The 20,380-nt window shown below is 50.2% G+C and overlaps 1 protein-coding gene across 1 annotated transcript in view; it reads right to left on the bottom strand.

The window, feature by feature from the left end:
* LOC144145885 (uncharacterized) overlaps window positions 1-19,651 on the bottom strand; it is a 59,840-nt gene extending 40,189 nt beyond the window's left edge. Inside the window, exons 1-6 of the mRNA XM_077677756.1 lie at window positions 19,284-19,651; window positions 15,238-16,789; window positions 14,418-14,684; window positions 10,438-10,734; window positions 7,970-8,104; window positions 2,657-2,956 (exon numbers count right to left, since the gene is read on the bottom strand). Coding sequence (XP_077533882.1) covers window positions 2,657-2,956; window positions 7,970-8,104; window positions 10,438-10,734; window positions 14,418-14,684; window positions 15,238-16,789; window positions 19,284-19,651 — 2,919 coding nt within the window. The remainder of the gene's footprint in view (window positions 1-2,656; window positions 2,957-7,969; window positions 8,105-10,437; window positions 10,735-14,417; window positions 14,685-15,237; window positions 16,790-19,283) is intronic.
* Window positions 19,652-20,380: the final 729 nt, after the last annotated feature.

Raw genomic sequence — 20,380 nt, forward strand, 5'->3', positions numbered from 1 at the left:
ACGCTGCCTTGGAGATGGTATTGCAATTCCCACACAGGGTTCAAGTACTCCGCTTCGAAAGCAGCAAGTAAATCCCACGGGGAGTGTTTCGCCTCTCGTTCGGTCGCCACGCGCTACTCCTCGGAAGAGTCGCCCAATGCTTCCAAAGGGAGTGAAATATGGGACAAAAGTTTTTACTCCTAGACAGAGTGCCCAGCACTCCTCGAGTTCTTAGAGTGTAGATTTTTTTTTCTTTAATGCATGGAAATTTTAGATAAACTCAGACAAGACAATTAGCACGCAATGTGAACACTTAACAGACAGCAAAGGGTAAGCACGTCAGTCTAACAAAGGTCGGCAACATTTCAAAACTCGGGCAAGCAAACGCACGCATCCAAAAGAGGCAGCCACTCCACTGGATCACTCTGCGCCGCAGAAACGCTCCGCACCAACGCCGCCTGTTCCCGAAAAATGCACTTGGTTGGCCTAGGGGGTTCCGCTTGCCGATCAGTCATGCGACAGTTCCACAAGCTAAACACTCCTAGGGGAACAAAAAACGTCATATAGCACCCGATTAACGTCCTCAAATGGCAAGAAGCGAATGGTGTACGGGGTGATGTAAATGTCTTTTTTAGTGTCCGTTGCAAAACGTCCCAGAATAACCTAGATTATGATCCTAGATTATGATCCAAATTACACACCTTTCTGGACAATAAGTCCACGCAATTTGTAGATTACATGTTTACCTCATCTAAAGAATTTTGCGGTGCGTACCGGCAACGCCAGTTGTTTTCAGAAACCACGAAAGCAAGTAAGCAGTCGGTAGCTGAGCCATTCACATGTTCCAAATATCTGCGCGTGTGCTCCACCACAACTTACCCGAATATGACCAGTCTTGGCGGCGGCAAGAAACATGCCAGGCCACAAACGAGAACAAGCAGACGGTTACGACAAAAAAGAACGTTCTGTGGACTGTGAAGCCAACCAATGTAAACAGGACATTTTTCTTTGATGCCCCAGCACAGTTGGAATATAACAGCCAAATTGGAATGTCCCGCCTCCATATTTTTTTATCTAAATTCCTGGAAAAGAACCCGAAACGCGCCGAATTTTGCAGTGCGGAGAGCACGGCCTTTAGTCGCGTTCTTCGCGACAGTTGGATGAACAAACCCTTCCGTGCATGCCCACAGAACGCGCCTTCGCGAACAGTACTTGTATTGCAAATACAGGGTGATCAAAATTAAGTCGACAGGTTTTCCTTTTTTAAATAGACGTTTTGATTTACGTGAAGACCACCGCTACAGTGAGGTTACACGCCCAGGGTGACACAGAATTAGGTGGTAATTATTGATGTCGGGGGCCCAATTAGCTAAAATTGAGTAATTAACTTTTTAATGGCTCCAGTAAGCAGGCATGTTTGTATTGAAAAGTTAGACGCAATAGTGTTTCCACGCAGCTTGGTTTGGCAGAATTCTAGCACATTCCTACCCCAAAATATCGAACTGCGAAGTTTAATTGCCGATGGCATGATTACGCATGCTAGACAGCGAAGACCGACGCAAAGCTCCTCCCCTTTGTTCTGTGTTTCGATAGCGGTTCCGAGTCGTGCAGATTGCGATAACGCCAGCCAAGACTGAAAGGGTGCCAGTTATCACTTTTGCCTATGGCTCCACCCCTTTCTCAAACTAGACACCGTACACAGCACGCGCTTCACAAAAGGGAAGAGCCTTGCGCTGGACCCCACTGTCTTGCATGCATAATCATGCGAACGGCAATTAAACTTCGCAGTTGGATATCTCGAAGCATGGATGTGCTAAAAAATTCTGCCAAATTAAACTGCATAGAAACACGATTGCGCCTAACTTTTCAATACAAACATGGCCGCTTACTCCAGCCGCTAAAAAGTTAATTATTCAATTTTAGTTAATTAAGCCACCGACATCAATAATTACCACCTCATTCTGTGTCCCGCTGGGCGCAAAACCTCACTGAAGAGGTGGTCTTCACGTACATCTAAGCACCTAATTTTTAAAAAACCTGTCGACTTAGCTTTGATCACACTATTTCTCATGCTGCCTTTGGTAGTCACGACGAATTTCCGAGTGACGCTGAACAGCACGAAATACGCTTGGGTCTTGATCCACCCAAGCCAAAACTTCTACTGTGCGGCGTATCTTTGCTTGAGCTTCGGATTGCTAACGTGCGGTAACGCCTGCTTTGACTCTCTCGTTATGTGTGCGCGGCCCCGATCTCGCCAACCCCAGTCTAAACTCACAACAGGAATACCGCAAAAACCTAACGAGAATTCCTGTCGTGACAACCGAAGGGATGTTACGACAAAACCATCCGTTGTTACGACACACATTTCCGTCGTAACGACAAAGTCAATTTTCGCAACGATAAACATTCCTGTAGTCACAACAGAGCTGCCATTTACGCTACTCTTCACAAGGGGCAATAACATTCAAACCATGTGCAACTACTGATCAGGATCACGACAAGACAGGAATTCGGCACGACGGAACACCAAAATCAGGACAGGAATACGACACACCGCAGAGTATCAGAATCACGACACGACAAGAATACGACAAGACGACAGTACGACACGCGAGAATGCGACAAAGCACCGAAATGTTTCGCGTCGCCATTTTCGACTGGGACGCGGCCCACATACCGCGCTCAGGAAATCGTCCTTGCACGACCCCAGCGCGAACGAGATGAGCTTGCAGTCGTCGTCGCGGACGACGACGCGCACGGCGTACTCGGGGTCGAAGTGCTGCAGCAGCCTGCTCTTGCACACCAGCTGCGGAGGCAGGTAGACGCGGCGCGTGGGGGTGAGCACCACCTTGCGCACGTTGACCATGTGATCGGGCAGCTCCTGAGCGATCACGGAGCCCGTGAAGGCGTCGCTGCGCACCCGGTGCTCCCGGTACTGAGCGTACAGCCGCTCCAGGCCCGTCTGGAAGTGGAAGATCTGCGATGCGGAGGCCAGGGAAGGGCGTTGATCACAACGGAGGCGCAGTGGGGCTAGGGTTCCCGACGTCCTGACTTTTAAAAACGACAGTCTTTCTTGGGCTACTTAAACGCAGAAATTTTGGTCTGTCTGTCTGTCTGTCTGTCTGTCTGTCTGTCTGTCTGTCTGTCTGTCTGTCTGTCTGTCTGCCTGCCTGTCTGTGTCTGACTCGATTCAGCCAGCCGGCCAAAGTGAAACAATAGTCTTATATACCCACAGCCAAATCTAATAGTCTAAATCCGGTGTCAATGTTCATACTTGTCAACATTGTTGAACAAGAACAAGACATTACGCAGATATAAAGGAACCAAATTAAAACATGAGTGATATTTGCCGCGGTCCTTTATTTAAAAATTCACGGATGCTTGGTTTTTGCGATAGCAAACAACATCAGTTGCAGAAAACCGTCGCAGAAAATCGTGTAGCTACGGGGAGGCATTTTAAAAAATTCAAACGGCAACAGCAACGAAAGGTTCCACTAGATAGGTTCCAAGTTACGCTTGGAACGCTCTTGGAGCAGGGAACGTTGTTCTATAAACATTGTAGTAGGGTGCTCCGATTCACGCGCGTCTCCGCCATACGGCATCGCTGGCATCGAGGCACCCGACTTGAACAAACCTCTATGGTGTTATCTTGGGAGGGACGAGACGGGAGAGGACCCGCCGCGGTGGCTCAGTGGCTAAGGCGTTGCGCTGCTGAGCACGAGGTCGCGGGTTCGATTCCCGGCCGCGGCGGTCGCTTTTCTGATGGAGGCGAAAAGCAAAAACGCCCGTGTGTTCGAGATTTCGGCGCACGTTAAAGATCCCCAGGTGGTCAAAATTAATCCGGAGCCCTCCACTGAGGCGCGCCTCATCGCCTGCGTTGCGTCGGCGCGTTAAACCCAACAATCAATCAATCAATCAACGAGACGGGAGAGGCACAGCGTGAAAGCTGAGCGGGAAAGAGTAGGGAGGCATTTACTTGCCAGGGGCGCAAGTCGACTATCGTCTTTCTTTCGACATTTTACACGAAACGAGCAGACACGTGGGCAATTTTTTAATACAAGGTCCCGAGACCCGCGCCGTCGCTGTCGGGACAGCTATATGTCCCGGATTTGTTCTGAACCGTCGGGTAGAAATTTAATGTTTCCAACGCACTCCCAACAACGCGCGTCACGCTACGGAACACACAGTTAGCACGAACTTGTCTGGGCAGAGCTGCAGGGAAAGCTAAACATCCGCGTGAAGTGCAATAGCTCTTACGAGTACATTCTCCAGCAAGAGTGCTGCGAGCATCACATACCCAGCTGAAGTACCACTTCAAGGGACCGCAACAATAAAGAAAAAGTGGATTTGTCTGGAAGGCCGCTACAATGAATCAACAATAGATTGTCTGGAAGATACCGCAATAAAGAAAACCTGTTTCCCTGGCTCCTTATGTTACACCCCCCCTCCCACCCTACCGTCCCGACTTCCTGCATTGAACAGTTGGTAACCCTTAGTGAGATTATTGTAGACGTCGCCGGGAGACGGGCGGTAGTGTTTGTCGTTTAATAAAAGCTTCCTCATGCTCCGGGCACTCAACTTCTCACGTTCGTACGCCAGATGGGCTTAATAAATGTTGAGCGCCTAGCAAGAAACAGCTTTGGCTGGCGAACTCTCATTTCCAGATTTCCCGTTTACGTTGAATGTAGACCCCGAAAAGAAGTCAGTGCCAGCTGCTAGAGGTGACGAACGTATTCAGATGATTGCTGTAAATCTGCTTAAACCAAAAGACGCACACCTTGTCGAAGAAAGTTAACACAGCGAGAACGAGGATGCTCGAAAAGCACCGCCCCGCCTTACGAGATTTTCCCCCTCGGAATCTAACGCAACAACGAGAAGATGCGGTTCTGCCTTGCGAAAGAGGAAACAATGCACCTCTCTATATTTCTTGGCGCTTTATTCTAGCGGTGGGTGATTGATCGATTAAGTTATCCATTAATCGTTTAATGCCGTAGTCGTGATTAATTTTTTGAATGGGTTAATCGCCTGAAGTGACGTAATCGAAATGAAACAAGGGTGTCATGGCTTAATTATGCACAAGCATGTTGAGAATCATATTCGTGTTCAAACAACCCGCCTTACTTGACAACGAAAAACGATACAAGATGCTCGGGGGTGGCATACTGATTAAAACCGCAAGCTGATATCCAAGGCAGACGGGAAAATGGTACCCTAAATACAAATACACAATGCAAAAAGCGGCGAGTGGGCACTCTCACTGCTTTATTGTTATATGAACCAACTACGGCGCAAGTAAACCACAGTTAATCGACACTTGCTGCAATTACGGGGCGTCGCAATGTTCCTGATTCCAGAAAGAGTGCGAGTGACGAACGCAGTGATAAGCGCCCCACCCGCATTAGCGCCATGATGATGATAATCTGCTCAGCTCATCTGGGATGCCTGTGATGTGCTGGCCTGACCTTGGCCTTTTTTTTATTAGATGCGACGCTGAGATCATCTCTTGTCGGCGGCCCGTTCCTTCCTGCGTGCGTCCGTCGTCGTCGTCGTCGGCGTCCGCATTCTCCTCCGCTCACCCCCTCTCCACTCCGATAGCGAACACTCTCTCGCGAGGGGCATTCGATTGGATTCGATTGGATTGCCTTGGCTTGGCTTGGATTGGATTGGATTGGATTGGATTAAAGTGGATTGTGTTGGATTGTGTTGCGTCATAGTCGCGGCAGACGCACTGGCGCCGGCGCGTGCCCAGGTGAGAGCAAACACTCTCTCAACATCTGCGAGTGTGCGGCCCAGCGCGCTGTCACTCCGCCGGTGGGCGGCGCTGCGCGCGGTGCTGCGCATGTGCAGTACTCTCTCTCTCCGCGGTCTCCTCTCCTTCGGGCGCGCTGCGCATATAACCGGTGTGCCGCTCTCCGGCGGCCTCTCGGTCGACGGTTGCTCTCCGTTGCGCTTGAACCCCCCCTCAGCGTCGCATCACACCAGGGTTCCCGCGAGGGGGAGGTGGGCGTAATTTTCTCTTTTTGCTCTATCCTTTCATCCCACTCTACACCCCCACCCCAGCACTGGGTTGCATGCAGGTACACTCCCTGCCGAGCTCAATATCCCCAGTGCACTTACTTTCCTTTTCCGTTCTCTCAAACCACGACAAAAAGCTGTGTATAGGCCTAAGAGCCTACTCATATTATATTTTGATAATGATTTAAAATATTAATTTTATAATTTTTTTATTAAACCAGTGCGACCGATTAATCGATTAATTAGCCGATTAAAACCTACCGATTAAACGGATTAAAATTTTTAACCCGCGCCCACCCCTACTTTTCCCATCAAGTGTAAGTGAAAGGCTACTCACTGTAAATGGCAATGGGGAATATAGCTCCTGACATGCAATTTTAAAGCAGCCTAAAACGTTGCGATACTTAGAAAACTTGTCACGCCCACTATTTTTCTCTGATAGTTACCGTAACCCGGCGCGACAAGCAATAGTGTTTCCAGTTGTACACCCTAAGTGACACACAAGGGTCAACGTAAGAAAACAGCTGCTAGCACCTTACCAGGGCTGCCTGGCGGTACGAAATCTCCAAGGCGCCCTAATTAGCGAAATCTCTTCCTGCTAAATACGCGGGTAGAAAGACGGTGGATTCATGGAGCGGGATAAATTTTACAAAAGCCGGGCCTCGCCCCTTGACTCGGCAAAATTATGTGCACATTTAGAATGATCGCAACCTAGAGGCAGGGGAGACTGTTCAAGCTCTAAAACGAGCGCTGCAGGCGCAAGCTCCTGCGTTTTAAGACGAGTTCCTTCGTCGCTTTCAATTTGGAGAATAACTTGTTTACGGGAGGAAAAAAAAATCCGTAGGACGCCTGGGACCAGACTAACTAAACCGCTAGCGCGAACGGCATCACGGAGGCAGTTTTGAGAACGGCCTGCCGCTTGGCTACCTCGCTTCTCGTTCGGGAGAAACTACGCATGTACTCCGGCGAATTGTTAACTCATGATATGTCATGATATGTTAGAACTGAATAACGTTTTGAACTCGGGCCCTGGCTCGATATCCAGCGCTGTGTATTAGTAGCCAGGCGGTTAGTAGATAGCAATCAGGAGGCAAAAAAGAATGTAACCCGGATATGTGCTCACCATCCCAACCCACCCAAAAAGCGAGTAACACGTGGACATGGTTAAGTGGCAATTGTCGTGCATAGCACTTAATCGTTACTCCGTAAAAGCAACCGATTAAGTTTGTTACTTCTACAGCTATCCATTTAAATGCCTCTTTGAAGGCCTTTGTTTTGAAGGAAGCGCTGAGGAGCTCACTTCCAAGGGTACGCGCATGAATTCGACGGCTCTCAAGAAACCTCCTCCAGCAGCGTTAGTCTCTTTACGTCAAGATACGTCCATTAACAAAGCATGCATATGGAATAAAACATTGCAAAAAGCTTTAATGTGACAATTTCACCTGAAATATCAGATTTAAGACCGCAATCAATGGGTTCCTCGTAACTGACTTTAAATTCTTGCCACAAAAACTTGTATTTACCATTTGGGGAACACTTAGCAAACGTAACGTAGTACAAGTAATTATGTCGTCTGTGACGGGTTGATGGGGAGCAGGTTTGAAAGAGTTCAAGTAACAGTCAACCTATCGTTATATTTTAAGAACTCCGGACATTTGAAATTTTGGGGATTAGCCTCGACTACATCAACGCGAGTAACATAAAAAGAAGGCTTTGGTTTGCAGAAATAACGCGAAATTGGCGCCGGTTACTCTTAATGTGTTTGTGGCGCAAGGGCGCCGAGGCCGAAGACCGCCAGGTCAACGTGAGTGGGATACAGGCCGGCTACTGAAGTCCCTGGCCAAGTTTGCAGGGACTTGAGCATGCCTCTTCATGCCGAGGCCGTTAGCAGGCAGTGGCTTTGGGGAGGTTTAATTAACACAGTCGCTGTTGGCCAGCACCGCTCATCTTCCTGCTTTCTGGACGGCTCACTCACTTTCCCTTGACTCGAGGACGTGTAGAGCTCGAAGAGCGCCTCCTCCACTGCACGGGGACACTCCTTAAGGCGAGCGCTGAGCTTCTTCAGCGTCTCCCGGTATCCCGTGGGATCCAACGCCAGCTCGTCTGCAGCCTGCGCATCAATCGAAACGCCAAGTGTGAACAACTTAAATCCTTCCCAGTTGACTTCATAGGGCAATGAGAACGCCAATGCGCTTATCGCAGAATAACTGAAATGTCTTCCACTCAATCTCATTAGAAAAGCTTCTAACAAAGTAGGAAGCCCTTAATGGATATCCCCAAGAATCATGGACCAAAAATGTCTTTAACAAACGGTGCATGCTTCTGAAAAACAAATTTATGTGCGATGAAATAATGCTTTTCCGCAAAGCATAAACACAGGGTTGACGGTGCATAAAAGCAGGCCTTACGCGTGGCCTGTAGGGCGTGGGGGACGGTATCAACAAACATTACACGTATAGGTCGTCACAAAACGCTTCCCCTGAGGGAGAGGAGGTATGCGACAAGCCGACGGCTTCTTTTGCGAAGGATCATTCAGTAGTCAAGTGAACGCTACGCAGTGCCAAGAAAGGTAGGACGGAAGTGGTGGAACGGTAGTTGTGAGTGTTTTCCGAATTTGCAATTAATGCGAGTATCGCCTCAGCGCGTACTCATACGGCTTAATTCTCGTATTTAATGTCCCGTCTTCGTAATAAATAGAGATAAAATGATGCAGTAAAAAGAAGAAAGACAAAAAGAAAAAAAGCAATGTCCCCGAAAAGCTAAACGAAATACATCACGAAACGTCCACACCGAGTGCATTCCTATTCATTGCAGGGGAGCAGAGGATCTTCCCTGATTTGCAGCCAGTTCCACAATTATGCCATTTCAGTTCGTGCTTCGGTGTCATTTTTTAATAAATTGTTTTCTATTCCAACAAAATAATAAATTAATCTTTGCGACAGTCACCCCAAGAGAACCAGACCGTCATCTGGTATGACCTGGGTCGATTTTTACCAGTTAGGCTTGTTTTGTTTTGTTCATAGTTTTGAGAAAGGAATGATTTTTTCACTTTTCTTTTGATTCAGCGTTTTTTTTTTTTTGCGCTGTTCATGTTAGTGGAAATTGGCATGAGGAGCCCCTTTATAGCTCTTCTGCAGACACACCAGCATAAAAAGATTACCATTTCGTTCCCGTTGTCTACCTTGCCTTCATGTTTGACTGCGTGAGAGTTACAGGTCAAAGTGTTTGGTACCTCGCTTTAAAAAACAGTGCAGAGGCACGAGATGTACCATGAAATCTTAAATGCTTGCAGAATGTATTTAACCAAACCCATTCAGCACTTAGATTAGGGGGTCGCAAAGTACCTCAGCCAAAAATTACTGCTCTATGGTCGCTAAAAAGATTTTTCTTGCAGCAATGTATGCTGTTCGACAGCAACTTTAAACAAAGCCACAAAAGCAAAGCAGAAACTGGGGGCGTGTCTGCTGCGACGAGCACATCACGCAGTGCCGCTCCGTGCTGGCGATAACTAGCTTTGGCAGTGCTTCCAGGCGCGAATGAAAGAGGGAGAGCGTTTATTGAAAGCATTGCAGGGTGCCTTTAAGTAAATCCCATCGTTTAGCTTCACCACAATGGACTAGGTTGACCCCTGCATGCGTCCAACAAAGCGAATTCAGCTGTTGCGATCTGCCCATTGGCATTGCGCAGTGCAGAACGCCATTTCTTGCATTGCGCCCCAGTGCGCAGAACCAACTTTTGAGTCAAATCGCGTGCTAAGCACCCAAGTCAGACTTTTGGCTGCATGCATTGGTCATTGGGGTACATTGTGGGGAGGCTGCAGCACAGGATTGTCTTTGATTGTACGTAAGAATAAAGTCAGCCGCGTCACCTCGCAGCTGGGTAAAGACTCTTTCAGGCGATATTACGCGTTTGTGGTGCGACACTCAGCCCTATCTCTCAGTCTGGGTAATGAACACATAGTACGTCTAAGGTGCCGAGACCTCTGCGGCTGTATTTCAAAATAAGTTAAGTTTTTCTCACGTAAACCGTGTGTGTGAAGCGGCGATGAACTCCTGCTAGCAGGATATGCATGAGGGATTTACCTTTGTATCGGACACGAGTCAAAAGCAAGGCGATGCATTCTGCGGAGGAGCTTTAATGACGCCGCTCCATACACCCTTATATCTGGCCTACGCAGTTTTTCACATGCATCCGGCGTCTTCTTCCCATCTATCTTGATAAGGATAATTACTCTTTCAAAGCAGCTTCTTCCTCTCTAATTCTACGTAAAATATAAGTTCCCATTCCGGCGCCCAGTTCTTCTAGATTGTAACTGTACATCATATGCGCGATATGGAGCGACTACGGGACCGCGAATATTTACGTGCCGCGTGCAAGAGACACGTGACCTATGAGGTTACGTCACAGGCGACGCTCTGGAATTTCCCGAATGGCATTTCTCACCTGGAAACTGCATGACCAGGCACTCAGCAGGGCGTACGTGACGCCGTAGTCGCGCACGCTCGGCCTGGGCACGGTCTTCAGGTCCCGCACCGCGTGCATCTCCCTCATGGGGGAGTAGAAGACCTGGGCGCTTTTCCGAGTGCGCAGGATGAAGTTGGAGACGCAGTCCCAGTGCCGGGGCCCGCTGAGCGACATGCGCAGCACGCGGCTCTTGCCCAGCACGTCCACCCCGCACATGTAGGGGCCCTCGCCGAACTCGACCGCCCGGTCCCACGGGGTGCTGTCCGACAGGTTGAACTGGGGAGACGACGGGAGGGGCGCAGTTTCGAAATGGTGCACGTGGCGTGAATGTGGCATGGCGCGTATCGGGCAATACGAGGTTTGGGTGTAATCGTTCATCAAAATTTCCCATCAATTAACTTGAAGATCTGAGAAATCGAAACAATGTACTCTTACATAGGGAACTACTGCGCTTTTACAAAAGCCCAAAAAAGCATAACGTAGACAAATGTACAGCGAGCGCATCCTAGCAGAAAACAACTCTCACATATACGGCTGAATCAATTTTGAGGGCAAAATTTACTGTCTAACGTGGTAAAGATGTGGGAGTAGAATTTGTCATTTTAGACAAAGGAGGTAAAATCATAGGAAGCAAATCGTAAGAGCTTACTCAATAAATCAACAACTCCGAAGGATAGGTAATTCTGTCATTTTACTTTTACGACCTTCAGAATCAAAATTTTGAAGGCCTAGAAATCGAGGAAGGTGACAGGGGGGTGAGTGAGGGTAATGTGAGAGAGGAGAACATCAGATGGGGCGAGGGGCGGTTCATCTGTCCGAATCTGTCACACAACAGCAACACAAAGACGGCTTCGGCCTGAATTTTTTCCTTGCTTTTTTCCTCGATAACGCACCACACGTACATACGTGAGAGGGGTTCCAGTCTTAGGTAGAGAGAGCATGCTAAGGAGCCGCCGCCAAAGATGTTCCTGCCAAGGCCTGCGTTTTTTGCGTTGTTCCTCGGAGCCCGTACCACATTGTTTACGGGCACCCGAAAAGGCTCATCTGAAATGATGCGGTGGATTCGTGGCCGGCATTTTGGTAGCACTCATTACACGCTCCAAGATTTGTCCCACCCGCCGCGGTGGCTCAGTGGCTAATGCGTTGTGCTGCTGAGCACGAGGTCGCGGGTTCGCTTCCCGGCCGCGGCGGCCGCGTTTCTGATGGAGGCGAATAGCGAAAGTGACTGTGTGTACTAGATTTCGGGGCACGTTAAAGATCCCAGGTGGTCAAAATTAATCCGGAGCCCTCAACTACGGCGCGCCTCATCGCCTGCATTGCGTGGCGCGTTAAACCCTACAATCCAATCAGATTTCTGCCCCAAATCGGGGTTATCGAACTCTAAATCTATCGGTGTCCCATGTTAGTTTTACGGTTTAGCCCTTATTCAGTGCTGTTTTAACGTTGTAACACAGCAAGGCTTTAACGCAGGTCATGACACAGCACACAGCAGACACTCGAGAGGATATCTCCTCCATTTTCTTAGCTTGCTACTGCAACGTATAGGATCTCCAGTCAGGAAACTCAAGCTACCTCCAGAATAAGACGACTATACGTCTACTACGCCTCAGAGGCGTAAATCGGTCAACGCATACATTTTAGTGAGACTCGTACTGTCATCAGCCACATTACGTACGTGGCCGCGTACCATAACTAGGCGGTCATGAAACGGGCCAAGATCAATGCACTCTCGCACAAGGCTTACAAATCGGCCCTGGGCCTCACGGAAACCCCGAGCACGGCGCGCTTACTACACCTTCGAGTGCACAATATCCTGTAATAAATCGTGGAGGTGCCGTTGGCGGCACAGCCGGAACGCCTCTCCACAACAAAGACGGGACGCCCAATCCTCAAGACCTTTGGCTACAACCCCCGCACGCCGGACCGGCAACAGCGCCACATAAACGACGAAGCGACGGCGCACATATGCGTTGACCCAGTACCCAGAAACATGCACCCGGAGCACAAGGGAAGACGTGCAGTGCGGGCCAAATCCCTCATCGAGATGCCCGCCCAAGACTGGAAAGCGGCGTTACGTCGACGGGGTAGAGTAGCAGCATGAAGGCTACGTCGCGATCGCCGTTAAGGCCTCCACGGGCACCAAGACCACGACTGCCAGCGTACGGTGCACCGACGCCACGGACGCCGAGGAGGCCTCCATCGCCCTGGTCATCTCCGAGGCCGAGTGCCGCACAGTGCTCTGTGACTCGAGAATGGCCGTACGAAAGTACGCTAAAGGCCGCTTTTGCACCAAGGCGGCCCCCATCATCGGCAAGGCCAGGCTCCAGGGCAGAGAAGTTTGTGTCAAGTGGTTTCCGGCGCACATTAGCGAATGCGAAACTGCATCCAACCACAACGAGACGGCACACTCGGAGGCGCGGGCACTTACCCTCCGCTCCTCGCCTCGTGAGCTACAACGAGATCAAAAGGCCTACCGCCTGGCTCGACAGGTCATGCCACCCTCCCCCCCCCTCCCCCCACAGGGCTTGAGCCGGGAGGAGGCAGTGCTACTACTGCACTCCATACCAGGTCCATCCTCGCTCCGGCAACGCTGCACAGGTTTTATCCAGATCTTTTCATCTAGACAAGTGGCACATTTTCTTGGACTGTGCCCAGTTTCCAAACGAAGCTTAATCAAGGACTTATCCGTCGCATTTCCAGGATGCTGCACACAGAAGCGACAAAGACACTCAACTCTAGGACGTCCAGCAAGTCCGGGGTGCGCTAGAAAAGCACAGGCCAGGCGACCGGGCAACAGGCCAGGCGACCTGGTAACAGGAAGCATTGGCGCTGCGCGTAACGGCAAACTCTAGGACGACGCCGGGCCGCATCGCGGCGCTTAAAAACCGTTGTTTTGCCGGCACAAATAAAGTTTTTCCTATTCCTAATCCTACCACTTTTCTCAGTTTCGCGCAAAAGTTAGTGAAGGAAGCATTGCCTTAATATCTGTTTGGTGATGATTAATGAGATATTGATTTAGCAGATACAATGAAAAACACTCAAACGTATAATGAGTAATCTCAGTTTCTGGTCCTATTTAACAAGTAGACTTACTCGTAAAATTCTCATTTGTGATCTATCTCTGAACGATGAATGATTACAAGAATTGCTGGAATATGCTTCAATGCACCTAAAGGAATGCATACTTTGTTTCATAAAGAATTTACATCAAAACGGCCCGGAATTGGGAATTTTGTGCAGAGAATCGCTGCAAAGAAAAGCCCCAAGCAAACCATGACACCTCGAAGAGCCACAGCTGAGGGTGTCGATGATGGCTTCAACCTTCATATGAACCTCAACTCCACCGTATTGTGTAAGGTTGAGGAGTGACCTGTTGATGACAGTGTCTAGGGCGAAAGGAGGGCAGTTACCTCAACCTTAAGTGAGCATGGTGTTTCAGTTGAGGTTAGCTAAGAACGAAGATGTACGTGCACACATTTTATGAGCGTTTAAAACTACGACGTTAAATAAATTATGGTTGTTGGTGTAACATGTATTTGGAGGGGACATTGCTGAAATAAAAATCTGGAGAACAATTCCAGTTAAGGCCAAACTTCGGCGTTTCGCCGCAGTGCGTGAAGCTATCTTCTGCTGCTCTAAGGTCTAGAATCCGACTCCCTGTCAAGACGGCACAAGAATCGAAAGTTATGGTCGAAGGAAGGACTGAGAGTGATGCACCCTCTCGCTTACATAATCCCGCTTCGCCCTTCCGATTACGAACGGACGTAACGGTGTGAGTAGCCATATACAAGTGTCGCGTTTTAAGATCCCCGCCTATGGGAGCTTAGCATAAACGTTAAAGAAGCTGAAGAGTTCTAATACGCCGACTCTATTGCACTGCGGCGGACGTGGCAGCCTCACAGCTGCTTGTATGCGTTTCACCCCGAGCCTCGAAATAGATGGCTCGTACGCGCTCGTACCTGAGGAAGGTAGTTTCCTTCGCGGTGGCAGTTGCTGTGGATCCCAGCGCACACCTTGTAGAGCAGGGGAGGGTGGAGGAGGTGCAGGTACATGGTAGTGGCCGTAGGTGAAGTTTTGCACAGCACGATGCGACAGACGCTGGAGTAGCGCAAGACGAGGCGGTAGAGTTTGGACTGGCCTGCCTTCTTGCCGCCGAAGCGCGCGTCCACGAAGTAAAGGAATAGGGTGTGGCTGCAGTGCTCGAAATGGGCGTTGCACTGGGTCACCTGCGCAAAGGTGCGAAGGGCAGGCTGAGGAGACCAATGCGACGCATTTACGGTTAAATAACCAGAGTGCCGCCATTACACTCTGAGTCCACAACCGCGTTGTTTTCGTAAACGGGGATTGGGTCGAATGTTGTACTATATGGGCGGGAAGATTATCTAGCCGGTAGGGGTGACGTAATCAAACTCCTAAGGGTATCAAACTCCACTATATACAGAGGCCTTAGAACCAAGGCTACGTTAGACCATGCCATTGTAGGCAGGAATTTTACTCACTGACACACCCAGGGTATCCCCAAAACTGCTACTATATGTAATCACCAAACAGGAAATTTGTTACAAAAAGCCCCCGGTCGGCGGGCCGTCGCGTTTTCTACAATACAGCGTCACTTCGTGCTGACCTGGATATGCTGAGAAAGGTACTGCGTGGCTTTCACAATTTTGTGGGAGGCAGGGAGCCTCTAATCCCGTCCGAACAGCTACGTTTTCAGAACAATTACACATTAATGCGAATGCGTATTCAACTATCTTGGCTTGTGACAGCTATAGGACTAACCTTGTAGCCCTCCGATGCCGCTACTGGGGCCGATGAGCTAGTCGACTGGGAACACCTGGGTTCCGGCATGGGCGGTGACGATCCCGAGCACCCCGATGAGATATGACCCGTGGAATACAGTTTGGTGACGCGTAGACCATACTGAACGTTTCTCGAAGAGTGGATCTTTATTGGCGGAAGCGGGGAGGGCTGCGTATCTGACGGGGCCTGCTGAGACGCTGCGCAAGTTGCGGTCGCCTGATGCTCGCCAATGTCCGTGGACGGCGATTGGTTCGGCGGTGGGGGTGAAGGCAAGTCGCAGTTGGTCTCGACTCCCACTTGCGGATGCATCGATGGTATATTCAGCTGGTCCGTGAGTGGCGCTGAAGCATCGTGGGCGAGATCGGTCCCCATCGTTGAGGGTACGTCAGGGGGCTGCACTTCTGACACCGATGGGGAACCGGAGGGAAAATACACCGGGCCAGCTCTACTGTCAGTCTCCTGAGGCTCTGCTGGCACGCTGGGCTCATCGAATTCCATCACTGCAGAACGGGGTATAGCAGCCCAGCCTGGAATGCTTGCCGCTGACCTCGTTGGCACTGGGACCATTTGGAACCGAGGCGGTGGCGCCACGGCTGCTGACCCTACCACCAAGCCAGACTCCTGGCGCGGCGGCGTAAAGGGCGCCGCAGTAAAGACGGCCTGCGTAGGCACCGGCTTGGGGGATCGCCAAGAGGAGGCCGCCCTCTGGGCCTCAGCGGCCCTCAGATCTGGCCAAGCCGCCATCGAGAGTGGCTCGTACATCCCCGCTTCAATACTGGTGGCCTGTGTCTCGTCGGAGGGCTCCTCTTGAGCGCTCGTAGCCAATGGCGCTGGAGATAAGAAGCCAGACTCCGCTTCTAAACATGGCAGGTCCGGGATACTTAGGCATGGCTCAGAGCACGGATGTTCGCTGTGGGCTGACATTTCCGAGTTAAGATCACCTGTTAATGCCAGCTCCTGGTAATCACACACCTCGGGAGGCGGTGAAATACTGCCGCCGTAGAACGTATCTTCAACCGTTGCTGGCGTCTGGGGATCAAGGCCCTCGGCGTGCAATGGCTCGATGCTACTCTCCGACGCAGCGCTTTCCGGTGCCTGCTCGTGTTGATCAATCGTCTCTGCCGGCACTGATACCCCAGCCGCCTTTGAGACCTTCGTACCGGCCTGCCGCTTGCGGGAAGATGGAGTCGGTTTGACTCCTGTGGCTGCACCGCGTGCGTTGGCAGACGCCGCCTTATCCGGACGAGGTTTGGCCGTGCCGGACTTTCCCGATTTTTCTGAGCTCGTCTTGGAGGCGGACGGGGGCGGCGCAGTGAGGGTGCTGTCGAAATGTGCGATGAAGGTGTTGTACCCCAGGGCACAACCGAGGGCGAAGGATTGCACTTGGATGTCCTTGTGCTCCATGGACACTTCGGTCTGGTACGGGTCGCACTTTTCCTCCAGCTCCTCAGAAGCCAGCCACCACTCTGGCGGCTCCCACTTCTCGGCCACGTTGTGGCGCAGCACGAGCTGCATGCTCTCCAGGTCACACCTGCGGACATACATGCAAGGCAGCCGTCATTTAAAAGTGCAGCAACGGGCTGATCCCCAAATTCCGTACTTAACTTAGAAGCGGTATTAGGGCTACAACTCGAATGCAGTTGCTTCGGGAATTTTATACCGGTCAATATCGATAGTTGGCGCAGTGCCATTCCTAAGTCGGGTGAGATTCGACATATACAGTTTTTCGACATATACATACATGTGATTAATACGTTAAGAACAAAGCGGGTCGTGGATAGAGTAACGTGACGGCAGGATAAGTGACACGAACCATAGTTGTTATGTGGCGGTCTGCCTCTTGTAACAATACACTAAACACTGTAGTGACCATGAAAAAGGAGGGGGTTTAAGTATTCATGGTGGTCAGCGCGAACGGAAACACACAAAGAAGAGAATAGACGACACAGACGTGGTTGTTTCCGTTCGCGTTGTTTCGTGTGTTGTTTCCGTTCGCGCTGACCACCATTAATGCTATCCAACTCGCCCAATTTGCTACCTTGTTGCAAACCCCCATTAAGTAAACCCCCATTACAACGAAGTCCTTGTGTCGGGAACCTGACTTTGTTATATGTTCGTTAAAAGCGGTGATCGCGTGCTCTGCAAGCAGCTCAGTCTGGACTGTAAACACTTGGAACAAAGGCAAAACTTAAACACTATTTCGCTATCACGAGTGTATCTTCTGCATGTTATCTTCTGTATCTTCTGCATCTCTCGCTATTGGCGAGAATGACTGAAGATTCACAGAACGAAAATATTTGGCAATTTTCTAGATCCTGCTTCATCCGTTAATAATCCTTCCTTAACACAAGCCTGTTGGGCGGAACCAACGCCTGACCCTTTTATGTGTGTGCTGGTCGTTGCTCCTACGCGGGGCCGTCTTTTTCTTGAATACAAGTTATGAGGGGAAGAAAACATGGCAAGCATTTGCTGACAGTGCGAGGTCAGATCATTTTCGACGTGAGTACAACATTCTTGTAGAGACTCCAATTTTAGTTTTTTTTTTTTTTTTTGCGCTGAGCTATTGTAGTTATGGGGGCCGGAAACTTGTCCAGCTATATTTGAATGATAATGCGGAAGTAATTATGGCCCGTAGGTATAAAAGAGTGGGTAAAACAAAGGTCGGAAATTCGTTTTGCTTAAGATGGGGCTAGAAAACTGCCATAAATTTCGCCTACAACCATCCCAGGGTTCCGTTTAACCACAATGCATTCCAGTGACCAATTTATGCATCCAACCTAGTTAATTCAGGGAATGATCAACGTTCACACCAGCGCCACTCGCAGAATGCTAATTAACTACGTGAGCGGGAGAAGGGGAGTACTCCCCTTCAAAAAAGGGGATAGCGAGACCTTGAGAGGGAAAGTTAAACAAAAAAAATGGCAGCATGTCCACTCCGTGGATTATGGCGAGGGTGCGGAGTACGGGGACTCGAAATGACATCCAAGTTGCGCCCAGAGTGACATCCGAGTTGTGCCCCGACCGTCATTAAGATTTGAGCTGTGAGTTGCACCTTGATTATTCCCTAAGTGAAACTGCAACTCACGAATCGAATCGAATTTCGCTTGATTTTCGCTTGATGGTGGTGTGCGCACGGATGGACGCGGACGTACATTGGGAGGCCCTAAGGTACTCCACGCTGTTACGGGCGAGGGATAAGCCGTTTGGCTCTCGGGTGCTAACTCACGGTCGTAGCCCAATGGGTAAGACGGCTGACACTACCTTTGTCTGATCTACCAGACACAGGCAGGAATGCTGCCGGTGCCTGGTGTGATTTTTTTGCGATTGAAAATGCTATGCGCATGGACGCGGACGGACATTGTGTGGTCCTAAGGTACGCCGCACCTAAAAATCTGAACATGGAATCGATATAAAGCTTGGTGCCTTCAGCGTACTCTACGAGGCTTTCAATTGTTTTGATTTTTAGTTTCTCTTCAAGAGCAGCCCACCACACATCCAAGTCGCGGACGGGTTTTCTGTAGCTTACGCCAGCAACTTATTGGCCCTCAGTATTTTATGATAGGCAGCGTTGGTGACCTCAGGCAACGAGGCTTCCAACTCAACTGATCGGCATGGTGGCTCTGCGCAATGCAGAACGGCATGCTTGCATTGCGTGGGTCCAAAGCGCAGGCGGAACATCCAAGTCCTACCGTATGCTCGGCAGAGTTATTCGTCGCAGTTGTATGCATGGATTGGTCATTCGAGCGCACTGTTGCGCAACTGTTACGTGATTGTCCCAGGTCGGTCAATGAGTGGGGAGATTTGTTCTAACACCGCAGCCGCGAAAAAAACAGCGAACAAGAAGGGTATACGTAACAAATTATGCACATCGGCTATGCCGAATGAGAGCCGGCCCTTTTAGCGCTTAGTGCTAATTGCAGCCACCCCGACTCTCGCTAAGTAGCTTCTCGTCTCCCCAATAGTCCCTTTGCGCAGCCAGAGCGCAAAGGCAGCGGTTAGTTGTCCCGAGCGGGGGGGGGGCTTACCACTTGACGACGATCTGGATGAAGGACTCTGTGGCCGGTCGTTCCAGACGCAGCCGCATGTAGGCCACTTCGCTGGGGGTCTCGTAGACCGCCACATCGCAGTGGTCCGCCGGCACGACCCGGTCGACCAGGGTGGGGAATCCCAGCAGCTGCCGGAGCTGGGGACCCGTCGGTGCTCCTCTGCCGGACTCCAGGCAGAGAATCCGCAGCGGTAGGTCGAAGTCCCTCTTGGGTTCAGGGGGAGGGCGGGTAACGGCCGCAATCCTCCGGAGCAGCCGCTTGGACGGAGGGGCCAGCCAGGAGACCGTCTCGCCCTCCTTCTTGGCCTCACTGCCGCGAGACCGGCCATCGTTGTTCCTCCGTGGCATGGCTGAGCGCAAGGTTTCCCAGTAAACTGCGAAGCGGGGCAATATTGATCAGGCGGTAGCCAGAATAACGCAAACTACGTGTCACAAAGGCTGAGAATCGCGCCTGCTCTAGGACGCGCCCCGTTCTAGAATGTTGTCTTCTTTAGAACTTTAGAACCTTCTCTAGTTCTCTTAGAAAGAATGTCGCTTCAGGTTGAGGATAGACATACCCACCGGCCATGTAGCAGGCTGATCTTGAATTGATCGCTCCTCGTCGAGTATATCGATCACCCGCGGAACAGTGAGCTCTGAGTGGCCGATTAGTGGTGCAGGTTACGTCGAAGAAGCAACTGCACTTTAATGACCATTCGTTGCGCCCCAAGGAGCGAAGCTTGTTAATGGAGAGTCCGACGTATTGTGTCCCTCCTGAAATAATCCTCATTGGATCCCTATAACACCTATAATCTGGAATCCCTATCCGCCACAATTATTCCAATGCATGCAGCGAGCTCACCGTGGTTCATCAGTGTGAAGCAGACCGGCGTAAATGTTTTTTTCTGTTCAGCGGGCCACGTACGAACGATTACGCATATTAAAACCTTGCGTTTGAATCGCTTACGGGGAAAAAATACAGTGCACAAATTTCAAGACCTTGTTCAAAATTCTCGACCAATAGAAATTCCTACGATTGAAGGGAAAATGAACCAATTTTTCCCGTCACGCCTTTATTCTATCCATAGTACGTATTAA

The sequence above is a fragment of the Haemaphysalis longicornis genome, unplaced genomic scaffold (assembly GCF_048455015.1).
Source record: "Haemaphysalis longicornis isolate Haplotype H1 unplaced genomic scaffold, Haemaphysalis longicornis Haplotype H1 scaffold_1, whole genome shotgun sequence".
Taxonomy (NCBI): Eukaryota; Metazoa; Arthropoda; class Arachnida; order Ixodida; family Ixodidae; genus Haemaphysalis; species Haemaphysalis longicornis.